The 25,935-nt window shown below is 50.7% G+C and overlaps 1 protein-coding gene and 1 long non-coding RNA gene across 22 annotated transcripts in view; both read left to right on the top strand.

The window, feature by feature from the left end:
- The window catches only part of LOC126957116 (uncharacterized), a 36,880-nt gene extending 26,117 nt beyond the window's left edge, over positions 1-10,763 (top strand). For 4 of the 6 annotated variants that reach the window (XR_007726654.1, XR_007726653.1, XR_007726652.1 and 1 more), the window contains exons 2-6: positions 124-1,705; positions 2,470-2,551; positions 9,121-9,251; positions 10,127-10,194; positions 10,666-10,763. This is a non-coding gene — a long non-coding RNA (uncharacterized LOC126957116). The remainder of the gene's footprint in view (positions 1-123; positions 1,706-2,469; positions 2,552-9,120; positions 9,252-10,126; positions 10,195-10,665) is intronic. The other 2 variants (XR_007726650.1, XR_007726649.1) reach the window with 1 other exon arrangement.
- LOC126957112 (protein FAM153A-like) overlaps positions 10,756-25,935 on the top strand; it is a 76,412-nt gene continuing 61,232 nt past the window's right edge. For 2 of the 16 annotated variants that reach the window (XM_050794590.1, XM_050794591.1), the window contains exon 1: positions 24,622-24,984. In XM_050794590.1, coding sequence (XP_050650547.1) covers positions 24,789-24,984 — 196 coding nt within the window. In that variant the 5' untranslated portion in view covers positions 24,622-24,788. Of the gene's footprint in view, positions 10,845-14,359; positions 16,603-16,868; positions 18,410-18,766; positions 18,871-21,528; positions 21,601-22,944; positions 24,364-24,619; positions 25,621-25,935 lie in introns of those variants that run through there. The other 14 variants (XM_050794579.1, XM_050794575.1, XM_050794578.1 and 11 more) reach the window with 14 other exon arrangements.

Below are 25,935 nucleotides of genomic sequence, written 5' to 3'. Positions count from 1 at the left end.
CAGGGAGGAAGCTTCCAGAGGGGGCCAGCCTGCCGGGGAGCTGAGGCCTGAAAAGTGTCGTTCCCAGAGCAGGGAGGAAGCTTCCAGAGGGGGCCAGCCTGCCGGGGAGCTGAGGCCTGAAAGGAAGCACAGGCTGGGTTGGCTTTGCAGTGCCCTAGCCAGGGGTCAGCCACAGCTGGCACGTGAGCCCGGGCGTGGACTTCCACTTTCTTCTGGCCCTTTCTGCCCAGAGCCCCCTTTTGTTTTTTCATGAAAGACATCAGATGGAATGCTCTATCTAGAAGGCTCTTTACAAGAGCTCGTTTATGTGAACCATTGGAGTCAGCTTTTTAAACAGTTATCTCTGAGTTCAGCTTCGTAGGATTTTTCTCCTCATGGGGATCAGCTTCATAAAAGCCAGAGCATGATGATTCTGCCAGTTTTTGCTGTGAGCAGATGAAATAGTACTCCCTTTATGAAAATGAAGTGCAGTGACTTCGGGTAGCTTTGTTTCCAGGCATTCACGGCCGTCCTCATCGTGATCCGTTTCCGTGTGCTGTCCTCTTGTGGCCAGCCTGGTTGGTCACTGCTGCTTCCACTGGGTTTTCCCAGCCCAGGTTTTCCCAGCTTCCCTCACTGGGACCAATGCAGGTGTTCACAGCTTTGCACATTGGGCCCAGGCCATGGGTTCATAGCCGTCTTCATCAGAGAAATCCAAGGTGTTCACAACTGTCCTTTCCGGGTGCAGCTGAAGTCGCCCTCACTTGGACCCAGCCCAGGTGTTAATAGTCGTCCTCAGTGGCGTTAGCCCAGTTGTTCACAGCATCTTTCTCGGGGTGGGTTTAGGTGTCGAGAGCCATTCGTCTTGGGCCCAGCCAGCTGTTCATAGGCATCCTCATGGGGGCAGGCTCAGTCGCTCGCAGTGGCTCTCACTGAAACCAGGGCAGGTGTTTTTGGCTGTCTTTACTGGGCCCAGACTAGACATTCATAGCTGTGCTCATGCGACCAGCCACAGTGTTTACAGCTGTCTACATGGCAATCGTCCCTGGTGCCACAGCTGTCCTTACTGGCTTAGCCCAAGTGTTCTCAGCTGTTCTCTTTGGACCCAGGCGAGGTGTTCACAGCTGTCCTCGCTGGCCCTGCCCAGGTTTTCATGGCAACTCTCACTGGGCCCAGCTCAGGAGTTCACAGCTATTTACTTAGGGCCGAGCCCAAACACTCCCAAGTTGTCCTCGTAGAGCCCAGCCAAGGCGTTCACAGCGGTCCTCCTCGGTATCTAGCCCAGGTGTTAGTACTTGTCCTCACTGGGCCCAGGCTACGTGTTCACAGTCATCCCCATCCAGGTCAGCCCAGGTGTTCACAGCCTCCCTCGTTTGTGTGAGCTCAGCTCTTTATAGCAACAGTTTTTTATAGCTATCAGTATCAAGGCAAGCCCAGGAGTTCACGCTTCCTCTCAATGACATGAAGCCCAGGGTAAGAACCATTTTCATTGGCCTGAGGCCACCTGTTCATTGCCATCTTCATTATGTCCAGCCCAGGGTTTCCCAGCTGTCTTCATCCAGGCCTGAACCGGTGTTCACAGTGGTCCTCATCTAAACCAGCCACGGAGTTCTCTGTCCTTCACATGACAGCCAGCCCAGATGTTCACAGCCGTCCTGATCGGGCCAGCTAGTTTGTTCACATATGTGCTAATTGGTTCCAGCCACCCTCATAGAGGCCATCCCAGGTAATGACAGCCATCCATACTGGGCCCAGCCCTGGTGTTCATTGCTTTCCTCACAGGACTTCTCCCAGTTGGTTCCAGCAGTTTCCATGGTCCCAGGCCAGGGCTTCCCAGATGTCCCCCATGGGGACAGCCCATCCGTTCACCATCGTCTTAATTAGGCGCGGTGCAGATGTTCACAGCTGTCCTCATTCGGCTCAGCCAAAATGAACAGAACTGTCCTCCTGAGCACACACCAGATGTTTCTAGCTGTCCACGTTGGGGTCAGCCCAGGTGTTGATAGCCATGTGTTCTGGGCCCATCCCAGTTATTCCAGGCTGTCCCCTTGGGCCCAGCCCAGGTGTTCACAGCCATCCTCATTGGTCCGGGCACAGGTGTTCACAGCTATCCTCCTTCGCCCCAGGCCAGATATTCACATTCAATCTCACTGGGCCCAGCCCAGGTCTGCAATGCTTTAATTACTGGGAGTAGCTCGTGCTTTCACACCCTTCCTCACTGGTGCCTACTAAATTTGTCAAAGCTGTCATTGGCCGCTGCCAGGGGTTCCTTCAGAACCTCATCCCCCAGGAGCTTGCTACAAGTGCCAGAAATCTGGCCACTGGGCCAAGGAATGCCCGCAGCCCGGGATTCCTCCTAAGCCGTGTCCCATCTGTGCGGGACCCCACTGGAAATCGGACTGTCCAACTTGCCCGGCACCCCCTCCCAGAGCCCCTGGACTCTGGCCCAAGGCTCTCTGACTGACTCCTTCCCACACCTTCTCCGCTTAGTGGCTGAAGACTGATGCTGCCCCATCGCCTTGGAAGCCTCCTGGACCATCACAGACGCTTTGGATAACTCTTACAGTGGAGGGTAAGTCCGTCCCCTTCTTAATCAATACGGAGGCTAGCCACTCCATATTACCTTCTTTTCAAGGACCTGTTTCCTTTGCCTCCCTAACTGTTGTGGGTATTGACGGCCAGGCTTCTAAACCCCTTAAAACTCCCCAACTCTGGTGCCAACTTGGACAATACTCTTTTAAGCACTCCTTTTTAGTTATCCCACCTGCCCAGCTCCCTTATTAGGTCGAGGCATTTTAACTAAATTATCTGCTTCCCTGACTATTCCTGGGCTACAGCCACACCTCATTGCTGCCTTTTCCCCCAGTTCAAAGCCTTCTTCGCATCCTCCACTTGTATCTCCCCACCTTAACCCACAGGTATGGGACACCTCTACTCCCTCCTTGGTGACCAATCATGCACCCCTTACTATCTCATTAAAACCGAATTACCCTTAGCCCGCTGGATGCCAATATCCCATCCCACAACACGCTTTAAAAGGATTAAAGCTTGTTATCACTTGCCTGTTACAGCATGGCCTTCTAAAACCTATAAACTCTCCTTACAATTCTCCCATTTTACCTGTCTAAAAACCAGGCAAGTCTTACAGGTTAGTTAAGGATCTGCGCCTTTTCAACCAAATTGTTTTGCTCATCCACCCTGTAGTGCCCAACCCGTACACTCTTTCGTCCTCAGTACCTTCCTCCACAACTCACTATTCAGTTCTTGATCTTAAAGATGCTTTTTTCACTATCCCCCTGCACCCCTTGTCCCAGCCTCTCTGCTTTTACCCCAGACTGACCCTGACACCCATCAGTCCCAGCAGCTTACCTGGGCTGTGCTGCTGCAAGGCTTCAGGGACAGCCCTCATTACTTCAGCCTCCAAGCTCTTTCCCATGATTTACTTTCTTTCCACCCCTCTGCTTCTCACCTTATTCAATATATTGATGACTTTGTAGTCAAAGACTTTGTACTTTGTAGCTCCTCCTTTGAATCTTCTCAACAAGACACCCTCCTGCTCCTTCAACATTTATTCTCCAAGGGATATTGGAGCCCTCCAAAGCTCAAATTTCTTCTCCATCCATCACCTACCTTGGCATAATTCTACATAAAAACACCGTGCTCTCCCTGCCGATCATGTCTGACCAATCTCTTAAACCCCAACACCCTTTTTCTACAAAACAACTCCCTTTCTTCCTAGGCATGGTTGGATACTTTCGCCTTTGGATACCTGGTTTTGCTGTCCTAACAAAACCATTATATAGACTCACAAAAGGAAACCTAGCTGGCCCCATTGATCCTAAATCCTTTCCTCACTCCTCTTTCCATTTCTTTTTTTTTTTTTTTTTTTTTTTTTTTTTTGAGACGGAGTCTCGCTCTGTCGCCCAGGCTGGAGTGCAGTGGCGCGATCTCGGCTCACTGCAAGCTCCGCCTCCCGGGTTCACGCCATTCTCCTGCCTCAGCCTCCCGAGTAGCTGGGACTACAGGCGCCCACAACCGCGCCCGGCTAATTTTTTGTAGTTTTAGTAGAGACGGGGTTTCACCGTGGTCTCGATCTCCTGACCTTGTGATCCGCCCGCCTCGGCCTCCCAAAGTGCTGGGATTACAGGCGTGAGCCACCGCGCCCGGCCCCTTTCCATTTCTTAAAAACAGCCCTAGAAGCTGCCCCCACACTAGCTCTCCCTAACTCATCCCAACCCGTTTCCATCACACACAGCCGAAGCTGCAGGGCTGTGTGGTCAGAATTGTTACACAAGAGCCGGGACTGTGCCCTGTAGCCTTTCTGTCCAAACAACTTGACCTTGCTGTTTTAGGCTGGCCCCCACATTATTCCTGATACCACACCTGACCTCCTTGACTGTATCTGTCTGATCCACCTGGCATTCACTCTGTTTCCCCATGTTTCCTTCTTTCCTGTTCCTCACCCTGATCACAATTGGTTTATTGATGGCAGTTCCACCAGGCCTAATCGCCACTCACCAGCAAAGGCAGGCTATGCTACAGTATCTTCCACATCTATCATTGAGGCCACTGCTCTGCCCCCTCCACTACCTCTCAGCAAGCCGAACTCATTGCCTTAACTGGAGCCCTCACTCTTGAAAAAGGACTACGTGTCAATATTTATACTGACTACGCCTTCCATATCCTGCACCACCCTGCTGTTATATAGGCAGAAAGAAGTTTCCTTACTATACAAGAGTCCTTCATCATTAATGCCTCTTTAATAAAAACTCTTTTCAAGGCCGCTTCATTTCCAAGGAAAGCTCGAGTCATTCATTGCAAAGGCCATCAAAAGGCATCAGATCCCATCACTCAGGCATCAGATCCCATCACTCCCATCACTCAGGATCTTATCTTATGCTGATAAGATAGCAAAAACAGCAGCTAGCTTTCCAACTTCTGTCCCTCAGGGCAGTTTTTCTCCTTCTCACTTGGCCACTCCCACCTACTCCCTCACTGAAACTCCACCTATCTCTTCCTGCACAAGGCAAATAGTTCTTGGACCAAAGAAAATATCTTCTTCCAGTCTCACAAGGCCATTCTGTCGTCATTTCATAACCTCTTCCATGTAGGTTACAAGCCGCTGGACTACCTCTTAGAACCTCTCATTTCCTTTCCATCGTGGAAATCTGTCCTCAAGGAAATAACTTCTCAGTGTTCCATCTGCTATTCTTCTACTTCTCAAGAATTACTCAGGCCCCCTCCCTTCCCTACACATCAAGCTCGGGGATTTGTCCCTGCCCAGTACTGGCAAATTGACTTTACTCACATGCCTCCAGTCAGGAAGCTAAAATACCTCTTGGTGTGGGTAGACACTTTCACTGAATGGGTAGAGGCCTTTCCCACAGGGTCTGAGAAGGCCACCGCGGTCGTTTCTTCCCTTCTGTCAGACATAATTCCTCAGTTTGGCCGTCCCACCTCTATACAGTGCAATAACAGACTGGCCTTTATTAGTCAAATCACCCAAGCAGTTTCTCAGGCTCTTGGTATTTAGTGGCTCCTGGTTTTACCTCAATCTGCCACCCTTAAGTCTCTCTTGAAGTGGATAGATCTTCAGTGGTAAGGTACCCTCCGATACTTTCACCCTGATGAAGTCCTATTCTTTACTTTTATACTTACTCTTATTCTGGTTCCCGTTCCTATGCCACCCTCTACCTTTCCCCAGCCATCTCCACCACACTATCAAACTTACTCTTTCCTAGGCGTTTCTAATCCTTCTTTAACAAAAAAATGCTGGCTTTTCATTTCTCTTTCCTCCAAAATTGCTGAGGCCTCGACTTACTGCTGAAAAAAGAGGACTCCGTATATTTTTAAATGAAGAGTGTTGTTTTTATCTAAATCATTCTGGCCTGTTACATGACAACATAAAACTCAAGGATAGAGCCCAAAAACTCACCAGTCAAGCAAACAATAACGTTGAACCCCCTTGGACACTCTCTAATTGGATGTCCTGCGTACTCCCAATTCTTAGTCCTTTAATACCTATATTTCTCCTCCTCTTACTTTATTCGGAACTTGTGTCTTTCATTTAGTTTCTCAGTTCATACAAAACCGCATCCAGGCCATCACCAGTAATTCTATACGACAAATGCTCCTTCTAACAACCCCACAATATTGCCCCTTACCCCAAAATCTTTCTTCAGTTGAATCTCTCGCACTGTAGGTTCCTGTGCTACCCCTAATCCTGCTCGAAGCAGCCCTGAGAAACATCGCACATTATCTCTCCATACCACCCCCCAAAATTTTCGCTGCCCCAACACTTTACCGCTATTTTGTTTTATTTTTCTTATTAATATGAGAAGACAGGAATGTCAGTCCTCTGATCCCAAGCTAAGCCATCATATCCCCTGTGACCTGCACGTATACATCCAGATGGCCTGAAGCAACTGAAGATCCACAAAAGAAGTGAAAATAGCCTTAACTGATGACATTTCACTGTTGTGATTTATTTCTGCCCCACCTAACTGATCAATGTACTTTGCAATTTCTGCCACCTTTAAGAAGGTTCTTTATGATCTTCCCCACTCTTAAGAAGGTTCTTTGTAATTCTCCCCACACTTGAGAATGTACTTTGTGAGATCCACCCCCTGCCCCCAAAACATTGCTTTTAACTCCACTGCCTGTCCCAAAACCTATAAGAACTAATGATAATCCCACCACCCTTTGCTGACTCCTTTTTTCGGACTCAGCCCGCCTGCACCCAGGTGAAATAAACAGCCTTGTTGTTCACACACACACACACACACACACACACACACACACACACACACCTGTCGTTGGCCAGACCCCATTGTACACAGTCATCCCCATTGAGCACAGCACAGGTGTTCACAACTATCCTCATCGGACTGAGCCCAGTTGTTTGTTGCAATCATTACTTGGGGAAGTCCAGGTTTTCTCATATGTCCTAATTGGGGACCAGCCCAGAAGTTAATAACTCTTTTCATCTGGGCCAGCCCGCCCAGGTATTCACAGCTATCCTTGTCCTGATCAGTCCATCTGTTCAAAGCTGCCTCCTGGGCCCAGCCTAGCAGCAGTTTTCAGTGGGCCCAGGCCATGTGTTCATAGCCGTCCTCTTCTGAGAACACCCAAGTTTTCATAGACATCCTCATTGTGTCCAGCTGATGTTGTTCCCGGGGCGGGGGGGGGGGGGGGGTCAGCCCAGGTGTTAATCATCTTCAGTGGGATTAGCCCAGTTATTCCCATTGATCTTCACTGGGATGAGTCCAGATGTCTGTCAAGAGTCATCCATATTGGGGTCGTTGAGGTGTGTGTTCATAGCCATCCTCCCAGCACAGGTCCATGACTTCCCCTTGTTAGAGGTGAATGTGATCCTGGGCATCATTTCTTTGGGGGAAAAATTGGCCTCTCTGGGGCTCCTGCTGCTGGCTCTCCTAGGCTTCCAGTAGCACATCGCACTTCTCCTGTGTAGAGGGGGCAAGGGCACCCCCTTCACACTTTCCCCATGAAGCTGAAAGTAGCCAAATTCTCCCTTAGAAGAAGTTTACTGCTTCTTTGAGTAAACATAGAAATAGATCCTTCCAGTCTCAAAGAAAGTTCCATTTGTTTCACTGGAGTTGGTTTCTCCACCCAGGCCGAGTGGAGTGTGGAGTGGCCCACACCCATGTCAACCAGTGGCTCTGAGTTGTTGATGGGCAACACCACTAAGGTGCTCACGGTCACTCTGTGTCCTCCTAGTTCCTGCTGAGGATCCCCTGGAAGGCCTCGCCAGTGAGCTCAGATGAGGATGCCCATGGCATTTGAAGGTCAGGCCACCTGGTTTTATCTGAGAGAAAGTTATTTTCTTATTAAGATGTGATCATATGTATCATAGGTGACTTGTATGGTGTCGTTGGTGGGGGAAGTTCTGAATGAGCGTCTGTTCCCCACTGAGGCTTGACTTAAGGCAGCAGGAGAAAATGACAGCATCAGCCACACACTGAGTGGCCGTGAGCTTTTCCCTTAGCAGCTTGATTCTCCCCTTGGGGCAAAATCACTTCACTGCCAAGCAACATGTCCTTGAGAGGAAACATCCTCCAGGAAAAACTTTAGCATGAGCCGGTTCGTTCTATTCTTCTGTGTTCCTTTGAACACGATTTCCCATCTGGTTTTCTAATGTCACCAAGTGAAGAAAAGACGTGTGCACACAGGACACAGGATGGTCTGAAGCTAACAGTGTCTTTCTTTCTGTAAATGCAGGCCGACAAACGCGCCAAAGAAAAAGGTGTGTGTTCTAGAAGCACGGATTTCTAAGGAGAGATCTTTAGTGTTGCCAAAGGTAGCACCTCCTAGCCTGCTTTTGCTGGAGAGCCACTTCAGTTTGAGCTTCCTGACAGAAGTGAGGTTTGGACAGTTCGGTGTGAAAAACACTGAGTCCAATAAAGAACTGTGACCATCCATTGGAGTCTAGGGAGGCAGGATTGTCAAGTAGATGGAATAGTGTGTGCACAAGGTGGGGAGGGAGGCAGGATTGTCAAGTAGATGGAATAGTGTGGTGTGCATCGGGGTGGGGAGGAGTGATTGGGAATGTCTTGGGAGTGCATGTGCATTTCCCCAGAAAGCATGTTTCCCCGTGCAGAGCACAACCCAGGGAGCACTTTTCTTAAAAAATTGCATCACCACTGCACACTTCACATAATTAACCCATTGATCCTCCACCACAGCTGTCTCTGAAGGTAAATTTTACATCCACACTGCTCAGAGGTGGTACAGAGATGAGTTTCCCAGGCGCTCGATCTCGTAAATGGAAGAGGCGAATGTGAACTCAGGAATGGATGGAGGATTGATGCAATGGGCTACTGTTGTGCACTCACCAGCCAGCCCTGGTGTAACTCGTCATGCCAGGGAATTCCGGCATCTGTCTGTGTGTGGAAGGATGAGAGCCTAGACAGGCCCCAAACACTGTCGGTGTAGGGAGGTCTCAAAGGTTCCCTAACCCAGGGTAGGAATAGTTACATTTTCCACTGGACTTTGGTGTGATCATTAATGTGAAACACACATAGAGAGCTCACAGGCTGTCAGCAGCAGTGGTGGGGTCATTTCTCAGTTCGTGGTCAAAAGCAGAGAATAATCAGGGACCTGCTCTATTGTGTTTAATAACAGGATCATCACAAGCCTCAGAAATGCTCCAGTTGGCCAGGTGGGTGGCTCACGCCTGTAATACTAGCATTTTGGGAGGCTGAGGCAAGAGGATGGCTTGAGTCCAGGAGGTGGAGATCAGCCTAGGCAACATGGTGAGACCCCGTATCTATTTAGAAAAAAAAAAAATTAGCTGTATGTGGTGGTGCACCTATAGTCCCAGCTACCTCGGAGGCTGAGTGGGGAGAATCACTTGAGCCCAGAAGGCACAGGTTCCAATGAGCAGAGATCATGTTACTACAGTCCAGCTTGGGTGACAGAGACCATCTATCAAAAAAATAATAAAGAGGAAAAATAAATGCTTTAGTTGAGGAGTAAACACAGTGAAGACCCAGCACCGAATATGGTTTCAAGGAACAACTTGGGTGTTAGCCTACCACCCATCTCCCCTGCACGGCTGGGTTGGGGAGGGTCCGCACCCTCACCTGCTGCCCCCATGATGGACTGTCCCAGTGTCAAAGCCCCTGTGAGTGTGAGCAGCAACGGACTCCCGACCCACACACACACATTGCATTGAGAAGGCTGAGTGCCAGGACAGATAGCACTTGCTAAGTAGGAATTATCTTTAAATGAGAAGATAACTTCATATTTTCAAAGCTTTGTTTTATTATCTTTAAAACAAAAGATTAGTGAATATATAGAATATTTTGGCTAGAATGAAATGTTCTCTTAAACAACAGTTTCTTTTTACCAAGTATAAAATATTCTGGAATGACAGATACACACAGAAGCACCACAGGTGGATTCTAGGGAGGAAATGACCTTGGAAGGATGCAGGAAGGGAGGGCAAGTGAGCTTGGGTCCGATTAGGAGGCAGGAGCCCTGAGAGGCTGCAGGGACGCCCAGCCTGCCCTGGGTGCTGTGCCCTGTTCAAGATGTGCTGTTTTACCTGATGAGGCGGCCTGGGGCTAGAAAGCTGTTTTTCCTGCTCCTCCCTGCACCTGCTGATGGTCACACTTTGTCTTCCTAGATTCCACCGAGGACCCAATGGAGGAACACCTCAGGGAGAAGAAAAAGGAGGCCCCATGGAAACTGAAGGTCAAACCCCTGCATTTGTCTGAGGAATACAGTTGCTTTCCTAGCTTTATCTTTCTGAATGAGCCTACGAGATGAGAATCTGACCGTATGTATTATAGGCGACTTACACTGTGTCCTTGGTCGGGTGAATTCTGAGTAAGAGCCTGTTCCCCAGTGAGGCTTGCTTTTGAATAGCAGGATAAAATGACAGCGTCAGCCACGCACTGTGTGGAGTGAGCTTTTTCCTTAGCAGCTTGATTCTCTCCTTGGAACAAAATTACTTAATTGCCAAGCCACATGGACTTAGAGGAAACATAATTCAAGGAAATTGTGTCTGTAGCGTGAGGCGGTTTGTCCTGTTCTTTTGTGTTCCTTAGACTTTAACACAGTTTTTTATCTGGTTTTCTAATGTCACCAAGTGAAGAAAAGACCTGCGCACACAGGACACAGCACAGCCTGATGCTCACAGCAATATGTTTTCTGTTATTACAGGAAGTTTCAGGAGTCAAGGAGAACGGTGTATGTGGGGCAGTCCCTCCCGTGTGGACGAAGAATCCAGGTGATGAGGAATGTGCCGCTGTGTCGCTGGCTTTCCTGCACACAGGCAGCCGGAGTGGAGCTTCCTGTTGTGATGAGGACCCGGGCTGTGGCGGGAGAAGTGGTTGCTCCAGGTAAGGAGAGACGGGCACATTCTGCAGTCCCTGGGAGCCGCCGCGTTCTCTCTACGTGGGGTGGCGCTGTGTGCATGGGGCTGGTGTGTGTTGGCCAGAATCCTATTTAACTGGAGGGAGCCTCACAGCTCCTGGCCAGGGCAGCTGCTTCACACTGGTTGCAGCAGAGGTGGGAGAGGATCCAGTTCCAGTGTAGGATGAGCTAAGCAAAGGGAGGGGCTGCCCCAGAGGCCAGTTGTTCCTTGCAAATCTCCCTTGTGACCCATAAGATGTCACTTTGCTTGTTTCTCTGAGATAGGCTTGGACTCATCAGTGCCAAAGTCTGTGACCTGCCACCCATGGGTGGAGGGATCCTGGCCATGGCTGGTCACTGTGAGGGTAGGGGTCGTGTCCTCCTTGTTCCTTCTCATCCCAGAGCTCAGCCCCGGGCAGCCCATCTTGGGGCCCCAGTGATGTTCTGATGCACACAGCCGAGTGCTGAGATAGACCAGAAGTGTGAAAAGGCTTCCTGCTCACCCTCCGCAGTCTGCTGAGCCCCACACATTTCCAGGTTCCTGTGTGGATTCTGATTCAGGGTCAGGGAGAAGTGCCTGGGCTCCCCTCTCTGTCTGCTGTTATGGTCCTGTCTGCTCCTGGATCGTGAAATTAAGGATTAAAATAGTAAATATTGTGTGTAGCTCACCATATTTTAAAGTCCATTAAAATAACTGCAGTAGGAGCATAGGTATTTTTAGGAAAGTTAGATGACGTAGTAACATTTTTACAAAAAAGAGGATATTTACCAGGCCTCTTTCTGTGAGGAGACCCTGTCCTGGAGTGATGTCCTGCATTTGTGTGCTGCCTGTGTGAACACACTGCCTACTTCACAGTGATGAGTGTGGCTTAGCCAGAGACCCAAGGCTGTGTCTCCCAGGGCTCTCCTGATGGTCTCCTCTGCCTCCTTCACCACCAGGGAGGGTGGCCCAGCAGCAGCTCGGTTTGTGCTCTCACCCACCTCCTCCACACATGCCAGCCCTGTTCCTCAGCACCCAAGGCTGCCAGAGGTCCTTCAGCAGCTCCCATGGCTGACAGTGACTCTATGTTTCCTAGCGACGGTGGCCAGTGAGATGTTTCCAGAAATGACCCTAGCTCTTTGCCAGGTAAAGTCTTCTTTCTTTGTCTAAGATGGGAATTTTATTTCTCTTGGCTTCTTTCCATTTTATTTGCATTATGATACGCAAATCTCACCATGGAAATTATAGATGAATTGCAGAATTTCTTGGTGAGCAAATATAAGAGTCCATTACCAACTAAGCCCTGATTCAAGATGGCACCCGCAGGTGACAGCTTCAGGGACGGACTGCATGGCAGAGAGCATTTTCCTCATGAGAAACGCTGGCTTTTAAAAAGAATGTAGAATTTGCAACCAAAAGACGTTGGTCTAGATAGAAGCAGCTGGACCCCACAGTGTGGCATGTGTTCGTTTGAACATTCTACGGTGACCTGCCACGGAGGTCGTCTGAAGATAGAGCCCTTGTCTACGGCCGTAGCACCCTGAGTGCACCCGCTGTCATCTCATGGTGAAGGTCCTGCCTCCGTCCCAGCTGCCACTCTGTGAACTGCCGTTTCACACTGTGCAGAGCCAAGAGACCAGTGATCACGACGGGAGGCGACCTTTGCTGCTGTTCTCAAGATGTGCTCATTTCCCTCTTCTTACTGCAGTTTCTTCAGATCAGCCACTTGTACTTAAAATGTCTCCCTGATTTTTTTTTATTTCCCCAACTCTAGTTTGTCTATAGATGTTCAAATTTTAGAGTTTTACGACTCAATTTGTGTTCTTGATTTTTCTATCAAGATTTTTGCCTTAAACATTTTCCTCTATTTAGGAAAATGTCCTGTTTCCCGTGCCAAGTTTATGCAGGCTTTTCGCTAGAATAGATCCAGAAGGAACACAGCAACACTGCCTTCACCAGATCCGGAGAATCTTGATACCAAGTGCGGTATGAGACAGCCCATGAGAGGGAGATTACAGGCCAGTCTTCTGAATAGAGACATCCAAAGCTGAAACCAAATATTAGAGCAGGCTAAATGCAGAGACTGCTACAAACAATGATGAGTTATTTCATGATTTGAAACAATATTGCCTCGTTTAAAAGTTTTGGGGATTGTTTTAAAGAAAAATTTAAAAGATAAATACAACTGAATGAATGTAAACAGTTATAAAACAGAAAAAGTTATGGGGTGGTAAAAGGCTTATGAAACAAATGTTTTATAACCTCATAATTTCTAATCCCAATCAAAACTGGGATAGATTTGTTTATAAGGTCTTATTAAAATTAGCTACAATTTTAAACATATGCTAATATCAAACTAGAATTTTGGTTGAAAAGTAAGCTGTTCTTAAGATACAAATTTGTTCTCAATGAGAATACAAGAGGTAACAATTTTTCATTCTGAAATCTATTTCTTCTTAAAACTTCTCAGACTGATGCCTCAGAAGTTCGACCTTTACTGTGTTCTTTACATGTAATTTACAGGTCACACATCATTGTCTTCTATTTCTTTTTTCTGGGAAAAGTTGCATCTTTATACTTGGCTGGGATGAGAACTCTCCTTTTCTTTCTTTTTTTTTTTTTCTGTTTGTTTGTTTTTTGAGACGGGGTCTCCCCCTGTCGCCCGGGCTGGAGTGCAGTGGCACAATCTCGGCTCACTGCAACCTCCGCCTTCAAATTTTCATCAGCTCTGTCACCTTCCCCCAGGTTCTAATTCTGTCACTGTAACACCAACACGCTTGCCTTCAAGGTCTAAAAAGCTGACATTGGTCTGAGCTGTCACATGGTTTTGTGCTCTTGGCTTTTGGTCTATCTGGGTTGTCTCCTGTAAGCAGGCGGAGGCACTCGCTTTCCTGCTCACGGTCCTCCTTTCTCTTTTTCCTCTCCTTTCTCTGGCCAGAAGCTTCACCAGGTTTACCTTGGCCCATTTCACAAGTGAGGGAACTGAGGCATCCATGGTCAATGAACTCTGGTGCTGAGGGAAAGGACGCAGGAGCTCACCAGCCTGGGTCCTCTGGTTTGCTCCAGCCCCTTCTCTGGGCCAGTGGTGAGGGTCCAGGGGTGGGGCTGAGGAGGGCTCCCAGACGAGGGAGGTGGCCCCAAGCCTGCCCATTCACAGGTAAGGCATCTGCCTCAGGCTCCAGTGCCCTGGGGACAGCCTGGCCCAGATACAGGAGTGACACGTGGAACTGTGCTCAGAGGCTGAAATAGGAGCCCCGGGGTCTCAGCTGCTTTCTCAGGTAGAACCCTTGCTTTAGCTGATGTCAAGGAGTGTGGTGGGTCTGGGGACCAGACGAGGCATGGCCACATCAGAGGAGGCCTGAGGGAGGGGTGGGAAGACATCTGTGCCAGGGGTGGTACAGGTGTGTGGCGAGGAAGTCAGGCTATGGCCCTTGCAGCCCGTGTTTGCCTGCCTGGAGATCTGGCATCTGATGGAAGCTGCTGTGCTGGGGACAGGGTGGAGGGTGCAGGGTGGAGGCTGTGCGGCAGGGGGCAAGGGGTCAACTGTGTTTCCTTGTCCAGAACAGGGCTCCTTCCCACGTCCCAGCTCACCCTGGGAGAAGGAACAGGGGCAGAGTGGAGCACAGCCCAGCCCTCACCTTGACGCTTCTCTCCATCCTTTTGGAGTGGAGGGGGCTGCGTGTCTATTGTGACAGCTCCTTCCAGGGGGTGCCGGGAGACCATTTCCTGGTGCTAGAGCTGTGCCCCCAGCCCCCACCCTGGTTGTGCCCTCTGTCCACCCCACCTCCCGCCTCTCCACAGCTTTTTCCTTGTGAGCGACTTAGGAGAATCTACGGCAGCACCTGTGGGCAGCCCAGGAGCACTCCTGGGGTAGCCTCAGCTCCTGCCGGTCTGTGCTCACCCTGGGGAGACAGCAGCAGAGACCTCACAAGCTGTCACCTGGCAGGGAGAGGCAGCAGTCAGGGCCCTGTGCGGTGACTTCTTCCACACGCCTGTGTGGTGAGGTGCAGGAGATTGAGAGCTGGCTACCGGACAAGGAGCGTAACGTGGCCACAGGGGACTACAGCAATGGGGCTGTCTCTCCCTGACCATCTGTGCCTGGGCCTGCCAGTGCCATCCTCTGTGCTCTGTGGGGTGGGGTCTTTGGCCCCTGGGAGGCCGTGGGTCAGTGTGACTCAGAAAGGTCAAGCTCACAGGTCCCCTGGGGTCTCTCACCCAGGCACTGTGCCCCTGGGGGCTGGGAGGGGTGAGAAAGTCCCAGGCCTCCCAGAGCCCACCTGGCTCCCCCACCAGAGTGGCAGCCTGGCCCAGGCTTGGGGCTGAAGGAGGTGATGCTGTGCCCCCTGAGGCGGGCTCCACCTCCCCCAGGAGACCTTGGAGGACAGGCCCTCTCCTGACCCAGGCGCCAGGACACTTGGCAGTGCCTGAAGTCCTGCCTTTCCTCCCCACTTTGGTCTTACCTCCCTATGGTGAGGCCCAGGCACATGGATGACTCTGAGCAGACCTGGACCTCCATGGAGCCCCAGCCTCATAGGTGTATGATCTTGGGGGCCTCAGGGACCCCGTTCTCCCCTTCCCCAGAGCCTGGAGGCTGTGAATCCTGTGGATCCCTGAGCTGTCCTCTCTGAGACCCCAGGCGAGGAGGGAATGCGTGAGAGCGGGCAGCAAGGTCTGTGTTCCCGCAGCTCCTCTGTGCTTGGCTTCTGCGTCCTAGAGAGCCGGCGGCAGGGAGATGGCACAGGCAGGACCTTGAGGGCGGCAGTTCAGGTGGCAGCACAAAGTACAGCGGCCCAGGCACCACCTCAGAAAGGTCACCTGTGCCCCTGGACAGGTGTGCGCCCACCTGGCGGGATGGTGGATGCATGCTTTTCTCCCTCATACTGGGGATACCCGGAAGGCCTGGGGCCAGCTCAGGGAGATGTCTGTGGCGTGCAGGACTAGGTCCCAGGGCCCTGGAGCTGCCTCTCAGATTCAGCTGCTGGCTGTGGCACTTCCATTCCTGGCTCTGGGCTCTTCTATGCCCTGGGCTGCTGACGTCTGTGCCCTGTAGAAGCCCAGGGTTCCAGGGAAGTGGCTGAGGGTCAATGTGGTCCCGGGCAGGAGGCAGGACAAGGGCCATCCAGGTTGCTTCCAGTTCCCTCCTGTGCCTCTGTGACTCCAGGAAATTCTCTCCCTTGTGTTTCAGAAAGAGAAAAAGAAACCATGTTATTTCCTAGAATTTAATGAATGAGCTGGGAGATGCTGGGGCAGGTGAGCACACCAGGTGCCAGGACCCAAGGGTGAGTGAGCTGGGGGTGCAGCAGGACCTGGGGTGGGCGTCCAGTGGAGGGAGAGGGCTCACTGGGTTTCTTGCCACTAAAACCAGTACAGACTCAGCAGCCAGGGGCTGGTCCTGGGAGGGTTGGGGGCTTCCTGGTCTGCTCTCCTTCCTGCTGCTCCACTATTGCCTGTGGGGCATCTGCAGTGCCCAGGGAAACCTGAGCCCCCTTCCAGTCACTTAGCTGAGGCAGGGCTCTGGGTATGGCCCTCCTCACCTGGGGAAGCAGGGTTCACAGGCACTCAGACATGGGCATGATGCTCTGCCATCGTGAGGGGTCAGCCTGGCTGTGTGACCCAGCACCAGTGGGCAGCCCACAGGTGATCTCTGCAGGAGACTCCTGGCAGGTCACAAACAGGACGCCCCACAGAGCCTTGGAACATCGTGACTGAGGAAGGGCTCACATCATGTTTACTCCCCAGCCTCCCCACCACCTGCATCTGCAAGGGTAGGTGAGACCGAACTGGGTGGCAGAAACGCTCCCGGTCTCAGGGGCTTAGCGCTGTCCACTGTGTCCTGCTTGACGCAATGGCACAGCCTGGCATGTCTTCCAGGCCCTGGGGTTGGTGGCCACACCTTCCAGCTCGTGTGACCAGCCATTTGCGCAGAAGGGGACAGAATTTGAGGAGGCTGAGGCTTGAGGAGCTTTGAGGCCTGGAAGGGGGGCCACCATCACTTTGTCTGTGTTTCACGGGGTCCTGTGTTTCACGGGGTCCTGTCACATGGCCCTTCTCACTGCCAGGGAGGCTTGGAGTACAAAGGACACAGGGGTGGGCCGTGGGGGAGGGGTTCGCCTGCACACGCTCCTGCCCGTGGGCTCTTCTGTCCTTGTCCTCATGTGAACAGCAGGAGCTGGCGATGGGCCCAGCAGCTGGGGTGCAGAGAGGGAGAAAAAGTGTGTCAAATAATTATGGGTTCTTTTTTTATTTAGATGAAATTCACATAATGTAAAACTAACTTTTTAAAAAATTTGGTGGCATTTAGCCCTTTCTCAGCCTTGCACAGCCATCACCTCTACATAGTTCCAAGACATTTCCATAACCCCAAGAGGAAACCCCATGCCCATTAAACAGTGGCTGGCCACTCCCCTCCCCTGGACCCTGATAACCCCCAGTCTGCAGTTCCGTCTCTGTGGCTTGGCCTCTTGACATTTCATCTGCATGGGCTTTTGTCTGGCTTCTGTCACTCAGCATAAGATCTTTAGGGTTCCTCCCTGCTGTGGCCTGTGTCAGGCCCCCTTTCTGTTGGGGTGAATTGTCCATCACGGGATGGACACCTGGGTGCTTCCCACCCTTTGGTGGTCATGAAAAATGCTGCTGGGCACACTCTTGTTAGAAATATCCAGGTCCCTGCTTTCAGTGCTTTGGGGTCACAGGTATGAAATTGGCTGCCAAACTGTTTTCCACGGTGGTTGAATGACGTTCCATTTCCAGCAGAGGTGCAGAGGGTCTTCCTTTATCGGGTCCTCAGCACCATGTGTTATTCTCTGGTGTGCCTCACCTGGCCGTCCAGTGGGTGCGCAGTGCTATCTCTTTGTGGCTTTGATTTGCCTTTCCCTGGTGACAGTGTGGCTGGGCATCTTCTCCTGTGCTTGCCGGCCAGTGGCCTCTCTCTTTGGAGAAGCTTCCTTCCGAGCCCGCGATCCGGCTGTCTCGGGTCTCCTGTCGTGTGGCTGACTTCACGTCACATCTGCGCCCAGGGCTGCTGAGCAGCGGTTTCATCTCAGGCGGCCGTCCCGCAGTGGAGCTGACTTCGCTGTCGCAGCGGCACCCGGGTTTCTCAGAAGCAGCTTCATCCAGGGGCATCCCCGTCAGTACCTGAGCCCCAGGTCCCTGGTGGGAAGGACGTGGGTATATCTGTGTCCTAATGTGGGCATTGAGTCACCACACCCTCAGGTACCCTGAGGACGTTGTCAGAAGACCTGACCCCGAGGACACGTTGAGTGCAAACATCCTGGAAGCAATGATGTTACCACTCCTGTGTGAGAAGGGGCTGCTCAGGAACCCCCTTGGAAAGGATGGGGGTTGGGGAAGGTGCCAGGGACCAACGCCATGATGAGGCAGGGCTCAGCTGCGTGGGAAAGCAGGGCTGCCTTCTCTTGCTCCCCCTCTGTCCAGACTCTGACAATAACCGGGCAGATCCGGTGTGAGTTGGTTGCTGTAACTGCTGTGGTGAGATGACATGCCGCCAGCCCTGAGCCACTTTCCTGGGAGAGTGGTGCTTGCACCCAGGCAGCTCTGGAGGCCAGCACAGGGGTGGGTTCCCACAAATCTGATGGCTGGGGTGGGAGAACTGGCATCCATAGGCAGACACTCTGTGCTCCCGGGGAGGAGCTCCTGTCCCCATTCACAGCTGGGAACAGGGGCAGGCCTTGTGTCCAGCTGTGGCATACAACAAAGGGGTACAGAGGCACGGGATGGGCTGCTCTGCCTTGCTTGTCTGCTCCTTCCTGTCACTGAAATCGCTCCTTTGGACTAGGCTCACATCTTCTTGCCTCGTGGTCAGTGGCCTAGGAGGACACTTGTGGTTCTGGCCCTATTTTCGCCCCTTGTCCCTCACCCCCAGGGGGCCACCTAGGCCAGGACCCATCCTGATTTCTATCATGCCCACAGGCTCCTTGGACCCTGGTCAGAAGTTCCTTTGGTGAATGATCCTGCAGACATCACACGGGCTCAAAGGGCATCAGAACCCCAGCTGAGAGGAGCCTCAGCATCAGGTACAAACCTCTCATTTTACACATGGGGAAACTGAGGCCCAGAGGGAGGCATGAGTTGTCACACATGGGGGCAGCATCATTGGAAACTTGGTACTACCACCCTTCCTGGCACAGCCACCCCACCTTGGGCTTGGATTCCTTTTTGCTCTTGAAGTTGAGGTTCTGAGGTTGGATAGCAGTGTCCAGATGCGGGTGACTTGTGCCCCAGCACTGGACTGCCTGGCTGTGCCCTGGGCTTGTCTGAACCCCAGTCTGTGCTGGGCTGGAACCTGCTCTAGAGGTTCCCAGCTCTCTTCCCTTCACCCTCCACCCTAGCAGACCCTCAGGCCTTTTTTGTGCTCACCCCCCAAGCTCCCCTTGGATTCTGCTCTGGAGTCCAAGGCAGCTCCACCTGGGACCTGGGCTGCCACTTCACCCCCATTGCTCCTCTTAGTCTGTGATGAGGATATGTCCAGACCCCTCCCTTCCCCAGAGCTGCAGTGGGTCTCAGAGGAGCCCAGCTCTGCCCCATGGGCTACCCTGGGGAGGTGGAGACCCATCTGATACTGTCACTGCAGGGGTTGCCCCATGTGGCAGCTGCTCGGCCAGGGCTGCCCTGACCCATCCCCAGCTGTAAGTCCCGTGTCACGTCACTGGTGTGCACAGGCACTAAGCTCCAGGGACCCCTGGAAGCTCAGTTAATTCTCTATGTCCAGCAAGGACGGGTGTGGGGCCTTGAGCGCTGAGCGTCGGGGAAACCACCTGAGGTGTTCCTCCCAAGCAGGCGCCCATGGCGGTGCTGTCCCTGCTGGTGGGCACTGCCTGAGCTAAATCCCCGTCTCACCTTCCCGGACCTTCACCTGGCTTCAGGGCTCCTCAGCCACCCGCATGCCACTGAAACGTCAAAGAGCTTGTGAGGAAGCTTCTGGGGCACCTGCCTTCTAGAGGAGGCTGAGGGCAGCTGTGGACAGTTATTTATGGGGATGTTTTTGGCCTGGGCCGCAAGCCAGGGTGGGTAAGTGGCCCAGGGATGGCAGCTCAAGGTGCCCTGGCTTCTCTGCATGCCTGTCACTGAGTGGAGGAGCGTGGACCTGCCACTAGGCTCTGTCCTAGCTTATTCTCTGTGTGTCCTCAGGTGGGGTACCCACCCTGTCTCTGCCTCAGTTTCCTCCTCTGGGAGACGGGGATCCTAACAGGTCCCCCCTCTGACAGTGGTTTTGATGAAGTGCATGATGTGGGTGAAGCACCCAGAGTGCGCCCACTCTCGAAGAACGCACCACAGACTCTCAAGGTTCATGTTGAAAGGGGGCTGGGGCGGGGCAAAAGTGGGCAGGCCATTTCAGCTCCAGGCACCTGGGCTGACAGATTGGGTTAAATTAGCATGTGCCTTGCTGAGTGCACAGGGGACAGTTGCCCAGGCCAGAGGCACCAGGTCAAAGCTGGTGATGCCTTGGCCTCGTCACCCTGGCAAGGGCCAGTGCATGATGTAGTCGGCCAGGGGTGGGCTCGAGCCTTGCAGCTGAGGGGGCCTGGTGACCCTCACAAGGTCGTTCACAGGCCACTGGGGTGGCCTGTTCTTTTCCAGCCAGGCCTCACTCTAGGAAAAAAAAACGGATGGTTACCTCGTTGGCAGTTTCCTTTGCGTGGAAGTGGGAAGTCACTGCTAGCGAGGCTGGTGATGAACTCCGCAAAAGCTGGGAAATGTGGTTTGAGCAGGAGCGCCTGTTATCTTGGCCAAGCTGCTGCAGCTGGGCTGGCGGGTGTGGAAGTGTGGGTGGTGCCGTGGCACTGCTCGGGGCCAGGCCCCTCAGAGCAGAAGACCGGGCCTGTGTGCACCTTGGGGTGCTGGCTCCCCCAGTGCCCAGTTGCTGATGAAACCTCAGCCATGCCCCGACCCCTTCCCACCCGTGGCAGAGGGCTGTGTGTCTTCTAAGGGTGTCAGGAGGCCCAGGTCCTGGTCACAGTTCCAACATGAGTGTGAGAGGCAAATTCGGGGCCTCAGTGTCTCAGCACAGAGTGCGGGGAGAGATGTCTGTGTTCTCCAGTGGGTGGCTCAGGCGAAATCTTGGAGGAAGAAGCTCCAGGAAGATAGGACGATGCAGAGATGGTGGCACCTTCAGGGCCAGGGCCAGCTCCCGTCTCTGCTCCTCCTCTCGCGGCTCCTCCAGGCCACCCCTCTCCCGGCTGGGGGCCCAGGAGGAGAGGAGTCTGCAGGGGCCCTGCACCCCACCCTGGGTCCCCTGCTCTACATTTTGGGAAGAAGGAATTGAAGTCTGGGACTCAGGCTGCACTGCCATGATCATGACAGTCGTCCTCATTGGACACCAGGGAGGTAGCTGCCCTTGGCATTTATTGAGTGCCCAGTGTATGCACTAGGCTGTCCATGCATCTCCAGAGACCAGTGTTTTCTTGACAACTTGACAGAGAGATGCTTAAACTGAGGGCACTAGGAACGGGACAGGCTGTCGGAGTTTCCAGATGGAGGGACTGACTCGTAAGTGAGTGCAGCTGGGCTGTGGGGCCATGAACTGAGGCAGTTGGCTCCCAAAATGAGGCTCCTGTGGACCACTCAGTCCAGCCTGCTCCAGGCCTTTCCTCCTCACCGCTCAGTGCCGGGCATTGGGCCATGACGGGCTGGGCGATTTGATGCCATGTTATGCCCCTTCCTTTTATGTTTAGACGCAGCCGCCCAGCCTGCCTGCTGCAGTAGAGATCGTACGACTGACAGAACGGAAGCTTTGTGACACCGAGGTACCAAATTACAAACAGCACCTAAGGCCATGCCAGGCAAGGGTGGAGTCACACACGCCTCGACTTAAGGAATAAACTGTTCTGATTGCCACAGGGCTTTCTTTTTCTCTAGCAGCTAAATAAGCACTGTTAAAACCATGGTAGCTCAGCACCAGGCACTGACTGACTGGCCCCCAACCCCTGTTCTAGCAGCCGTAACTACAGCTCTGGTGGGACAGGAGATTGTTTTTAGTAACTTTCTTTTATTAAGAGCCCACCCACCATGGACTGATTGTGGCCGGTTTACAGAGGCTGTGCACTTGTGTGCCTGTGTGTCCTGAAAAGACCTTTTGAGGTAAAGAGCCTAATTGTAACACATTTACATATTGTCTTCACCCCAAAGTGAACATGGGTCGTGTGTTACACACATGTTTGGTCGGTACACGTGCATCAGGACCACTGTCATGAATATTCCTGGCTCCTCCTGTAACCTGTTGAAAGTTTGTTTAGCCAGCTTGTCCAGAGTAAAGCTCCTGCCCCAACTCTTCCTCCTTCCACATGCCAGGCTCTTACCTCGGTGGGAGGCACACTTCCCAGCCTGCGGGATGGCCACTTTGTGGGCTGTGTGCAACCTTTTATGAGAAATAAGGTCTCTTTGCTGAGCAGACGCTCTTAGGTCCAATACCAAGCCTCAGCAACACGCGGTTTCCCCATGTAACAAGCCTGCACACGTACCCCTGAATCTAAAGTGGAGGAAGAAAGTCTCCTCTCCATTTCCAAATGCATAGATGTTGTGAACAGAGTGGATGAAATGGTTTCTTCGTAGAGCAGCATAGCAGGTCTACATCACCTTTCGTTACCTGTTTCCCTGTAACGCGCTTTGGTTAGTTTCCCTGAATGTTTGTATTCACTTGTCAATCAACTCACAGTGGCTAATGCGTAAGTGAAACCCACACTTAGCTTACCCTTGGCCGGTGCCAAAGAGTGACAGGCCCTGTCTCACATATCTGAGAGGTATCTCTGCACTGGAGATTTTTAAGCTGGAATATGCACGTGGCTTTTAACACGTTTGCAGTTTCTTTGCTATTCTCCTTTTGAGAGGTGGCGTCTCTGCCCACCCTCACTGGTTAATCAGACTTGACACTAGTGCTTGCTTTTCACTGGCAGATGATGTGGAAGTGATGTTGTGTAACTTCCACAATTATGTTAGAAACGCCATGAGTGTCTGCCTGCTTCACTCGGGACACTCACCAGTGAAGCCCGTGGCCACCAATTCAAAGCTCTTGAGTGTCCTGAGACTGCCTGCTGCTTGGAAGCCCAGGGAAGTCCTGTGTGTTCTCCAGCCAAGCCCAAGTTCCTCTGCAGACCTGTGCATGACGGCACATCCAGAAGATTCCAACCCCCTGCTGTGAATTTAATCCCACTCCATAAGACTTCTCTGCAGTCCCCAGACATCAACAAGCACCAGTAAGCTCTCTGTTCTGTGTCCTGCCTGAATTCTTGTCCCTGTGAAGCATTAGCAGATTGAAGTGTTTGCTTTCTACCAGCATTTGGGGGTTTAATTTTTTGGGGATAACATGCTAGTAGAACATTTACAAGGCACAGAAGACTGCACACTGACATCTGGACTTGTCTTTCCCTCTTCTGCGGCCTGCCAGCGTCTGCCTCTGGAAGTAACAACTGTTAAGTTTCTGCATATCTTACCAGATTTATTAATTGAACAATCATATAGCAGTGACACCACCACAAAGCTTTTTAAAAGGGCTTTGGCTACCAGGGTAAAAGGCTCATTTATTTTCATTTACTGTGAACACTTAGGTGACACCAGGAAGGAAAGCCTTAGGCTCATTCCTTTTTATTGTTCCTAATATATTCTGTTTTTAAAAATGCCTGTCCCAATTTAGCATTAAGAGATATAAATCTGTGGTCTAGTGTTTTTTAACTAAGTTTTCTCTCTCTCATATGTATGTGTATCTTTATATGTGCACACCTGCACAATTTTCAGTTGTTGAGAATTAAAATTCTCCATTTACACAGGTAATATGTGTTCCTTCCCAAATCCTGCTAACCACTCCGTCAATTAGATAATCCCTGAAAAAATTGCAACATCTATATTAATGCAGTTTTTATTCCTCATCAATGACCCATTTGATTTAATAGTTCTTAAAACTTGTGACGAATCAACAGTGATGGAAATTTGTACTGAATCATTTTGTATCTTTTTTTATTACTATGAATTCTTAGAGATTGGCTTTAAAATTGAACTTACACTAATGCATTTTAAATTGAATTTGGAACTAGTTTAGAATTGTTGAAGCTAGGACTCTCTAGTGACTCAGGAATAGTAGAAATGGGTGGGGAAGGCATTTCACATCTAGCCTGGAATCTGCCTTTATTCTCAATGTATTAGCTTTTCTTATCTTCACCCTGAAATGTTCACTATGAAATATATTGGAGAGGCAGATCTTTTTCCTCTTTTAATGTTTGTTTCATTCACATAGAATAATACGGTATGTCTGGGATTCAGATTTTGAAACAAAACATGGAGTCTAAGTGACCCCTTGTCAAAGTGACCATGGACTGGTCTAGGTCACAGCAGTTGGGCCCCATATTGTGACACGTATGCTTGCAAAAATTCTACTGTGACCTGTCGCTGAGGTGACCTGACGATGTAGATCTTGCCTTCATTTTCGCTGCCATTCTCGCAGCTGAACGTTGGCAGTTAAAGCAGCTTAGTTGTCTCAGGCCTCACGATGGGGAATAGTTCCAGTGGCTGCCTCAGGGGTATGTATGTTCATTTCTATCTTCTGACTGCGGTTTCTTCAGATGGGCCAGTTTTCCTGTATGTTAAATGTCATTCTGATTTTTTAAAAAATTTCCCCAGCTCTTATTTGTCCACATGTTTATAAATATGTTTTAGAATTTTATTACTCAATTTGTATCTTTTATTCTTCTATCGAGGTTTTTGCCTTAAATATTTTTCTCTAAAAAAATTTGTTTCCCATGCCAATTTTTTTTGTTTGTTTTTTTGAGAGTCTTGCTCTGTTGCCCAGGCTGGAGTGCAGTGGCATGATCGCGGCTCACAGCAACCTCCGCCCTCCTGGGTTTAAGCGATTCTCCTGCCTCAGCCTCCTGAGTAACTGGAATTACAGGCATCCACCACCACGCCCGGCTAAGTTTTGTATTTTTAATAGAGACAGGGTTTCATCATGTTGACGAGGCAGGTCTTGAACTCCTGGCCTCCTGATCTACCTGACTTGGCCTCCCAAATTGCTGGGATTACAGGCATGAGCCACTGCACCTGGCCTAAGTGCTTCTTTTTTCTTCATGTATCAATGAATAGCCAGTCTTCGATATATACATTGTCAGAGAAATCCCTCAGTAAACTCAGAGATTCAGAAATTAGTAAGTATACAAAGTTAGTTGCTTACAGAGAAAAACTAGGTGTAGTATACATAACTGATGGGAGATTTTTAGAATTAGTATGAATTATATTCTTAGCGTTTGGCTTGAAAATTGAACTTACACTACTGCATTTTAAATTTAATTTGGAAATACTTTAAAATTGTTGAACCTAGGACTGTCTGGTGACTCAGGAGTAATAGAAATGGGTAGGGATGGCACTTCAGGTCAAGCATAGACTCTCCCTTTACTCTCAATGTTTTAGCTTTTCCCCTCTTCACCCTGAAATTTTCGCTATGAAATATATTGGAGAGGCAGATCTTTTTCTTCTTTTAATGTTTGTTTCATTCACATAGAATAATACGGTATGTCTGGGATTCAGATTTTGAAACAAAACATGGAGTCTAAGTGACCCCTTGTCAAAGTGACCATGGACTGGTCTAGGTCACAGCAGTTGGGCCCCATATTGTGACACGTATGCTTGCAAAAATTCTACTGTGACCTGTCGCTGAGGTGACCTGACGATGTAGGTCTTGCCTTCAATTTTGCTGCCATTCTCGCAGCTGAACGTTGGCAGTTAAAGCAGCTTAGTTGTCTCAGGCCTCACGATGGGGAATAGTTCCAGTGGCTGCCTCAGGGGTATGTATGTTCATTTCTATCTTCTGACTGCGGTTTCTTCAGATGGGCCAGTTTTCCTGTATGTTAAATGTCATTCTGATTTTTTAAAAAATTTCCCCAGCTCTTATTTGTCCACATGTTTATAAATATGTTTTAGAGTTTTATTACTTAATTTGTATTTTTTATTCTTCTATCGAGGTTTTTGCCTTAAATATTTTTCTCTAAAAAAATTTGTTTCCCATGCCAATTTTTTTTGTTTGTTTTTTTGAGAGTCTTGCTCTGTTGCCCAGGTTGGAGTGCAGTGGCATGATCGCGGCTCACAGCAACCTCCGCCCT

The sequence above is a fragment of the Macaca thibetana genome, chromosome 6, assembly GCF_024542745.1.
Source record: "Macaca thibetana thibetana isolate TM-01 chromosome 6, ASM2454274v1, whole genome shotgun sequence".
NCBI lineage: Eukaryota > Metazoa > Chordata > Mammalia > Primates > Cercopithecidae > Macaca > Macaca thibetana.
The sequence above is the reverse complement of the archived record's forward strand: the minus strand, read 5'-3'. Positions and strand labels throughout refer to the sequence as shown.